The sequence below is a fragment of the Symsagittifera roscoffensis genome, chromosome 5, assembly GCF_963678635.1.
Source record: "Symsagittifera roscoffensis chromosome 5, txSymRosc1.1, whole genome shotgun sequence".
Taxonomy (NCBI): domain Eukaryota; kingdom Metazoa; phylum Xenacoelomorpha; order Acoela; family Convolutidae; genus Symsagittifera; species Symsagittifera roscoffensis.
This window is the reverse complement of record NC_087066.1, coordinates 39,137,906-39,147,178: the sequence shown is the minus strand read 5'-3', so window position 1 is coordinate 39,147,178 and position 9,273 is coordinate 39,137,906. Positions and strand designations below refer to the sequence as shown.

The window sequence follows — 9,273 nt, the reverse complement described above, 5'->3', positions numbered from 1 at the left end:
CAATGCAAGTTAGTAAGCCTTGGTTTTTTCTTCTGACCACTAAAAATGCTTCTCATGACTCACTGGTCATATTTGAGTAGAAGTTTGATACCGTTGGAAAATTCGTTTGGGAGATCGACAGAAAAATTAAAAAATTGTTCATCACCATTTTTTATTTTTTTAAAGATGAAAGCTGGCATTTCTTGGCTGAAAGATGGCATTTCTTTGCAAATCTCTGCTTGCGACTTTGACTGTATTTGAATATATCTATATGTAAAACGTAATGATTATATTTTTGTGTGAGTATTTGTGTTTATAAGCAAATCCAAGTTAATATCTTTTGTGTATGCGTGTACGTATGCAAGTTGATGTGTTTGTATGTATGATTACAATTTTTTTCCTTACGCGCTTGTAAACCAAAACAATTGTAACTAGAAGAATAAATATAACCCAACTTGATTTTTACTAATGTTTCTAGATTTTCGTGAAGGTTTGACAAGATACTATATGCATAGTATATATGTACGCACATATGCTTTGCGTATGTGTGTATTTATGTAAACTGTATAAATCTATGTAAAAGTGTACAACTTTTTGCTTGTATAAAGGTAATTTATCAGGTTATATTCATTTGTATGTATTCTACTATTTGTTATACTATATTCTATTATTTGTATTCTATTATATGTTATACTATTTATGTGTATTCATTTGATTAATTAGAAGTTGTGTAAATTTGTATGTTTTTATGTAAGAAAGATTTCTTGACTGCATGTCCGCTTGATTGAGTGAATGAGTTCAAGCAAATATTTTGTATCAGTGTATGTTTTTAGCCAAGTACTTATGCATATTCATATATGAGTATGAAAGGCACGTTTATTTGATTGTATGTAGAGACGTATGAATTCCAGTGTCAGCAAAATTTGCGTGTGTGTCTATTTATGTAAACTATGTATCTATAAAAAAGTGTAATACTTTTTGCATGTATAAATGTCATCAATCATGTATCTTCATACTAGTTGTGTGTATTCAATTGAGTATTTAGAATTTATATATATTTGTATGTTTTTATGTAAGAAGAACTTTTGACTGCATGTCCGCTTGATTGAGTGAATGAAGACCAGCAATTATTTTGTATCAATGTGTATTTTTCAGTTTAAAATCATTTAAAAATTTGCTTGTTTGCAAATTGTACAAATTTATGATTGAAGTTTTATGTCTGTTTAAAAGGAAAGTGTGTACACATGAGTCGTTACATGCTTTTAAAGTACGATCCATGTCTGTTTGTCGGCAAGTATCTACGTATTTTCGTATATGAATATGAAAGACACGTTTATATGATTGTATGTAAAGACGTGTGAATGCCGGTCTGTATTGCCTGAAAGTGTTGTATTTGTCCACATTCACTCTTTTGTCTGAATGTGTATATATTTGTCTTGAAAGTGTGAAGTGAATGTAAGCTGGTTGTTTGTTTAAATTGGGTTCTATTTTAAAGGTCAGCCAAAAGATTAAGTCAAAATCTTTTTTATGTGTGTAAGCACTTCTCGTATAATTGATTGCAGGTTTAAAAGTATGTAAGCAAGTATGTAAAATTTATGTATCTATGGTAGTTTATTTGCATTCTTCTTCTGTATAAGACTATGTACGTTTGTATTCATACCTTTATCTAAGACTTCATTTTGAATGTTTGTATGTATGGAAGTATTTTTGCATATATGTATGTAATTTTGTGCGTATAGTTGTATGAATGTCTCCAAGTAACTTTAAATTTGTATGTATATATGTAAGTACGTTTGTATGTATCTATGTATGCATGCATGTATGTAAGTATGTATGTATGTATGTATGTGTTTATGTAAGTTTGTGCTTATGTATGCATGTATGTATGTTTGTACTCAGTAAGTGTTTATGTCATTATTTTTTGTATGTAAATTTGTATGAATAACTTTATGTAAGTATTTAAATGTGTATGAATAAACGTATGTATGTAATAAAATAGCTATGACTATTTTTTGTGAGTATGCATTTAAGTTTGCAACTTATGAAAATGTCTTTATGTTTCTTAAGTTTACATGTATGCAGCTTTATATGTTTGGTGGGTATGTATGTTTGAGTATAGTTGTAAACGTTTATTTTATTTCATATAGAAGTATATATGTAACTCAATCCAAACCTTTCCTATATTTCTTCTTAAAGTTTCTCGAATATTCTAGAATAATCAACCAGACACTATATTGATAGTTTGTTTCATTTTCTTGATTTGCAAAACAATTTGATAATTGTTTTTAAAAACTTTCCTCGAAATTTTTGATCCTCCAGATATCCTCATTTTGAACAATTCAATTTGAAAAAGTGGCATATGCTGCATTGATAATTTCAATTTATCTGCAGTCAATGATTATAAAAAATGTTTGAAAATTGTAACAGAAAAATCAATTTTCAAGTTTTCACAAAAAATTGTCGATGGAAGCATCAAATAACAAGTCCAATTGGAGACAGCATGGAGTCCAAAGCGTTTGATGAACTGTTGCTCATAGAGATAAAAAATACGAAAACAAAATTATTAGAAAAAATTTATGGTTTATTGAGGAAAATGATTGATCGTGCAGACGAACACGATCGATAGAAGAATGGTTGAAAATGACATAATGCTGGTAGAGCTGAAGACGGTAAGCGAGCAAAGCCTGAGTGACAGGTACTGTATATTTGAAGGATGATTGATCAATCTCTAAAAACCACAAATTTTCAATGGTTTTCATTTGAAAAATCATAATTTTGAATCAAACTTATAAACCCACAGAAGTGAAGCAATTGTGTAATCAGATAAACAGTCAGTACAACTTTTTTAAATTCAAGATTTATTTAGTCGATAGAGCATTTTATCAAATAGCTCAAAATGCTTACGCCTTTTGCCTTTGAAATAAATAGCAAGTCTTTCTGTATTGAGGCTCAAAAATTTAATTCCTCAAAGTAAAAATGTCTAACAAATTTTATTCTGGCAAATTAAACATATCTTTCTAAGTCATTCCATTTTAAGATAACACAACATAATTGACGTTTATCAAAATGCATTGAAACTAAAAAATAGCACACAAGTTTTCGGAAACTGCTGTAGCCAAATTGGTGTGAGAGCATTGCTTAGTGTGAAACAGCTATCGTCCTGACGGAATCCGAAGATTCAGGTAGAGTGTTGATCATAAGGCTTGATTTTTTTTCTTACTATTTCAAACAACTAACGGTTTTTCGAAGACAAGTCTTTTTAATAGAGAAGACAAATATCGATGCAAAATTGAGAAGAAATATCATGATGCGAAATGTTTGGATCCTGCTAGTGATCAGAACGTGAATGTGAAAGCTTGAATCATCTCAGACTTATATTGAAAGGAAGGTTGATCTCTCAATAACACAATTAGTTGTAGATGAGTAATCAATTATTTTGGTCAAAAAGCCACCGTATTTTGAGAGGAAATAGCGTAATCATGGAAACATTCAAAAGATCAGATTCATATTAAAAAACTCAAAATTTAATTTGTTGAGCAGAGGGTTAATCAATGATAAAAACTGATAGCGCTTCAAACTTTTGAATAGAAAGCTCTTGCTAAAACCAATTTGAAATTAATAAGAAGATACTGAGAACAGTTGACCAGATTCTAGTATCAAATTAAAAAGTTATTTATTTGCATATTCTTTTAAGGGAAAAATAAAAAAATTTGGATGCTCAAATTATAACTCCGAATTCATATCAAGTTTTGAGTCTGTATCCATAACTTGTCTTAGCTTGTGTTCAGTCTTTGCCGATTGAATTTGCTCTAATTTGAATATCTGCTTTCCTTAAAGGTCGCAAATAAGTTTTCACCTGCTTTATTCGATGGTCACTCTGTTCTGTCGTATATATTGGCACACAAATAACAGTTTTCTCCCAGTTTCTAGGACCGCTTTGATGAATATTCTCAAAAAATCTGTTAGCACAAAACGTTAATAGGAAATACTTAACGTTTTCTAGAAGCCCCGAAAATTCTTTCCTTTTTAAAGTGGTATATGCAAGTCTTAGAAATGGCTGCAGCAAAATTAATGGGCAATTTTGGCTTGCATCAATGTTCTCGTTTTTCAAGATCTTTACCCACTTCAACTTATTAGCTCTTTCAAACTTTCAATAAAATCAAAGCTTTTGTCATAGATTTCAGACGTTTTTTCAGTCTTCTGTAGACACGGAAAATGGAAATGTAGAAATTTTCAAGCCAATTTCATTATTTTAGAGTTTTCAGTGTTTCGTAATTTTTCTTTGTTTTTACCTTCATTTGGTTTAAAGAAAATTTTCATTATTATTTTGGCCAAATTGATCATTTATTTCTGCCTAAATAGAGGTGGCGGCAGCCGTATTTGACGAATTTTCCTTTCTTCGAGATTCAGCAATAAAACATGCAATTTTGAAGGAAATCGTTCGCCGCAGCCAACAGTTAAGCTACGCTGCCATATAGTTTGGTTGCATATAATAGGTATATAACGTCATTTTACATGTAAACAAGCCAATACCCCCAAACTTTAGAAGGGAAAACATGCACCAACCAAAACCTAATTCCTTCCCCGTTTCCATAAAGTGGCTGGAAAATTACCAATTTTAACCCCCCTTAAAACATTCGTGCCCGAAAAAATAGGGGCTTTAACCCCTTTGGGGGTTAAAAGTGGTAAGTACAACGGCACACTGAATTTTGGGTGGGGGGGTTAAAAGTGGTCATTTTCCTAGCCACTTTTACTATACTACTCAAATCCAATCACTTTTTTTACCATTTTCTTTTGAAAATTGATTTGATAAAAATATCTGAAAGGAGTTGGTTTAAAGTTCAAGTCACCTGCCAAGAACAGTTGGCATGCCATATCAAAATTGAACAGAAAGCGCAGAAAGCGTTTTCAAGATCGAATTGAAAACCTAGAAAACTGAAAAACAATGAAATGAGAGGAAAAAGGGTGTAATAATTCAAACTTTCATTGTGTTGGTACTTATTTTTTTCAAACAGTGTTAATCTGATGTCAATAAATTTTTTTACAAAATTTTTTTTGGTTATTTTCTTGATAAAAAGCTTTCAAATTCGGTAGATGCTATAGTAATGTGCATCAATGTTTGACTTTGAATTTTTTTTGTCACCGTTTTTGTTGGTTCTGATAACGTTTAAATGCTGAGCTGCAGTTTAATAAGCAACTGGCTGGAGAAACGTTACAGAACAAATTCTAAAATGTGATGAGAGTACATTTTTCTGAATGTAGAGTGATTGTATTGCATTGTTCAGTTTGGAAAAGCAATCGAAATAGAACTCTGCGGATTGTGAAAACGAGCCACACCTCCGGTTATGCCACGCAGAATAAGGAAGAAGTTAACTATGACTATGAAGAAGCTAACTTTTTGGACCAAGTTAACATCCCCCCTCCCCTTCCAAATCCGTTAAGGAGGGAGTATGTTAACTTGGTTCTAAGCTCGAATTTTCAGCTAATCAGAATAGAGCATTTTACAGGCAGCGCTTATCAAATTTAATTTAAATTCATTGCTGGTGTTGAGGATCTTAACTTGGTCTATTTGGGGGGAGGATGATAACTTAATCCAACTTTTTTATGCAATGGTTTGCAGTATTGCGGTCTAGCTTTTGGTGAATCTCTTGCGGTCGCTCTGTGGCTTAAGGAAAACGAAACGAACTCAACAGATTGGCAATCATTGAACATGTTAAGATGATTTAGAATTCGAATATATAACACTTTCTGGAACATTCTGTTTTTGCAATTCGGGTAAACCAGAAGAAAATTCTCCATCTGAAGTGGAAGTCAAAGTTCTTCTGTTCTCGCTGAAATACGAAAGGAAAAAATCTAATGACAACAAAACGATAATTATGCTTCCTTTCTTTTTTTGCTTCCCCAGTAAAAGAACCGAAACGCGAAGCAAGTTGTAAATATGTGCCATAAATTCAGGATCACAGAACAGACTCTAATCAACGGTTTATTGAAACATGGCTAAAAATGTGACATGTAAAGCCATAAACTTACGCAAAAAATATAGAATTAAATTTACAAAATCTAGATTTGAAAAGTTGAAAAAGAAAAACAGAAATGATGTTATAAATTATCACGTAATTACAGTTGGATGATTGAAATAAGTGCAAGAGTATTCCAAGCTAACAACAAGATGTGTGACACTTTTTCATGGCCTATCTAAACTTTGTTATTATTCTATTGAAGTCCTGACAATGTTGGAAAGAAGCGAAAACTTTGAAATTTGGGTTCAGAGATTCAAAACCCCATTTTATTGTTAAAATACAATTCATAGATAACTCTGCTTCTACTGTATGAGAGGTGAAAAACCTTATTGAATAAAACCAGGAACAGCATTTGTACGACGTAATTTTTCAGAAAAAATTTTTATCAACTGTGTAAGAAGAAAAGAAAATCAAACAAGTGTCGTTTGGAGAATTTAGTAAGCTTTTGAAAAAAGTTTTAGCCTACAAGACTTTAAATACTAGTTTCACTGAAAAATTATCAAACTTTGATGAGAGTGATGAGAGGGGAAAATAGAGTAATAATTATGTGTGCAAAATATAAAACAAATGTCATTTGGAAAAACTGATATGTTTTTGGAACACAAATTATGAAAGCTGAAGACAAAGAATGTTAAAAAGAAGCAGAAATCAAACAAGCATCATTTGGAGCAACAGGTAATTTTCTTGAAAAGAAACTATACCAGCTGAAGAAGAACAGAAAGGAAAACGAGAAATGAAACGGATATCATTTGGAGTAAGGAAAATTGGACAATATGCCAGCTGAAGAAAAAGAAGAAGAAGAACAAGAGAAGAAGGAAAAGGATAAATACAACAGTTATCATTTAAAGAAAATGATAAGTTTTTTAAAAAATTATACCAGCTGAACATGAAGAAGAATAAGAAGAAGAAGAAGAAGAAGAAGAAGAAGAAGAAGAAGCATAATTCATTTGAAAGTCATCTCGAGAAACCGCTAATTTTTTAGAAAAAGACACTATACCAGTTGAAGAAAGGAGAAGAAAAAGAAGAAAAAGAAGAAAAAGAAGCAGCAGCAGCAGAAGCAGCAGCAAAAATCAAACAAACTTCATTTGGAGAAATCGTTAGCTTTGGAAAAGAAGTTATTCCAGCTGAAGAAGCACAAAAATGAAAAGAAGAATTGAACCAGATCTTTTGGAACAGAAACTCGACACATGAAGAAGAAGATAAAAAAAGAAGAAGCAGCAGAAGCAAAAATCAAACAAATGTCATTTGGAGAAACCAAATTTTTTTTTTGCAAACAAAATTCTATCAGTTGAAGAAGAAGAAGAACAAAAGAAGAAAAAGAAGAAGAAGAAGAAGAAGAAGAAGAACAACAACAACAACAACAAGAGAAGAAAGAAAAGGATAAATACAACAGTTATCATTTAAAGAAAATGATAAGTTTTGAAAAAAATTATACCAGCTGAGCATGAAGAAGAATAAGAAGAAGAAGAAGAAGAAGAAGAAGAAGAAGAAGAAGCAGAAATCAATTGAAAGTCATCTCGAGAAACCGCTAATTTTTTAGAAAAAGACACTATACCAGTTGAAGAAAGGAGAAGAAAAAGAAGAAAAAGAAGAAAAAGAAGAACAAGAAGAAAAAGAGGAAAAAGAGACATCAAAGGAATGTCATTTAAAGAAACCGGTAACTTTGGAAAAGAAAATATACCAGATGAAAAAGAACAAAAAGGAAAAAGATAATTGAACCAGATTTCATTTAGAGAAACCGATAACTTTCTGGAAAAGAAACTATACCACATGAAGATGAAGAGGAGCAAGAAAAAGAAGAAGAAGGAGATGCAAAAATCAATCAAAGGACATTTGTAGAAACCGATATTTTTTTGAAAAAAAATAGTATTCCAGCTAAAGCAAAAGAAGAAGAAGAAGAAGAAGAAGAAGAAGAAGAACAAGAAGAAGAAGAAGCAGCAGCAGCAGAAGCAGCAGCAAAAATCAAACAAACTTCATTTGGAGAAATCGTTAGCTTTGGAAAAGAAGTTATTCCAGCTGAAGAAGCACAAAAAGGAAAAGAAGAATTGAACCAGAAACTTGACACATGAAGAAGAAGATAAAAAAAGAAGAAGCAGCAGAAGCAAAAATCAAACAAATGTCATTTGGAGAAACCAAATTTTTTTTTGCAATCAAAACTCTATCAGTTGAAGAAGAAGAAGAACAAAAGAAGAAGAAGAAGAAGAAGAAGAAGAAGAAGAACAACAAGAGAAGAAGGAAAAGGATAAATAAAACAGTTGTCAATTAAAAAATTAATAAAAAATTTAAAAAAAAAAACATTTTATACCAGCTGAACAAGAAGAATAAGAATAAGAATAAGAAGAAGAAGAAGAAGAAAAGAAGAAGAAAAAAGAAGAAGAAGAAGAAGAAGAAGAAGAAGAAGAAGCAAAAATCAATTGAAAGTCATCTCGAGAAACCGGTTATTTTTTGAGAAAAAGAGATTATACCAGTTGAAGAAGAAGAAGGAGGAGAAAAAGAAGAAGAAGAAAAAGAAGAATAAGAAGAAAAAGAGAAAAAGGAGAAATCAAGCCAACGACATTTGAAGAAACCGGTAACTTTGGAAAAGAAACTATACCGGCTGAAAAAAAAAGAAAAGGAGAATTGAACCAGATTTTTTGGAACAGAAACTATACACATGAAGAAGAAGATCAAGAAAAAGAAGAAGAAGCAGAAACAAAAATCACACAAATGTCATTTGGAGAAACGAAAATTTTTGAAGAAGTAGACAAAGAACAGAAGAAGAGAAAGAAGAAGAAGAAGAAGATAAAGAAGAAGAAGAAGAAGCAGATATCAAACAATTGTCATTTCGAGAAACTGGTGTTTCTGGAACGAAACTCTACCAGTTGAAGAAGAAGACGAGGAAGAAGACGAAGGAGAAAATTAACAATTATCATTTCGAGAAACTGATAATTTTTTGGAAAACATTTTAAATCAGCTGAAAAAGCTGAAGAAGAAGGAGAAACAGAAACCAAACAAATGTAATTTTGAAAAACCGGTAATTTGTTGGAACAAAACTTTACCAACTAACATAAAAGAAGAAGAAGATGATGACGAAGAAGAAGAAGAAGAAGAAGAGGAAGAAGAAGAATCATCTAATTTCATTCCTCCTTTCTTTTTTTTTCAGCAAATAATTTTTCAAAAAGTATAGAAATCCAAAATAACTTGAAAAACCAGGCTTTGGCATCGAAGATAAATAATAAAACTCGGAAAAAAATAAATAGAGATTTTGCTTACAATACTTCTAATACTACTTCCA

At 31.3% G+C, this 9,273-nt stretch overlaps 1 protein-coding gene across 1 annotated transcript; it reads left to right on the top strand.

Moving 5' to 3' along the window:
- The first annotated feature begins 2,609 nt into the window (after positions 1 to 2,609).
- On the top strand, positions 2,610 to 8,048 carry LOC134846727 (nucleolar protein 58-like). Its single transcript, XM_063864114.1, has 4 exons — positions 2,610 to 2,648; positions 6,982 to 7,095; positions 7,540 to 7,656; positions 7,875 to 8,048. Exons 1-4 carry the CDS (start codon positions 2,610 to 2,612, stop codon positions 8,046 to 8,048), a joined length of 444 nt encoding a protein of 147 aa, XP_063720184.1.
- The last annotated feature ends 1,225 nt before the right edge of the window (positions 8,049 to 9,273 follow it).

Bases quoted from the DNA above. Each gene is read 5' to 3' on its own strand.
- LOC134846727 (XM_063864114.1), top strand. From the start codon at position 2,610: ATGGTTGAAAATGACATAATGCTGGTAGAGCTGAAGACG. The intron at 2,649-6,981 runs GTAAGCGAGCAA...CTAATTTTTTAG, and splicing joins TGCTGGTAGAGCTGAAGACG to AAAAAGACACTATACCAGTT. The intron at 7,657-7,874 runs GTAACTTTGGAA...ATAGTATTCCAG, and splicing joins AATGTCATTTAAAGAAACCG to CTAAAGCAAAAGAAGAAGAA.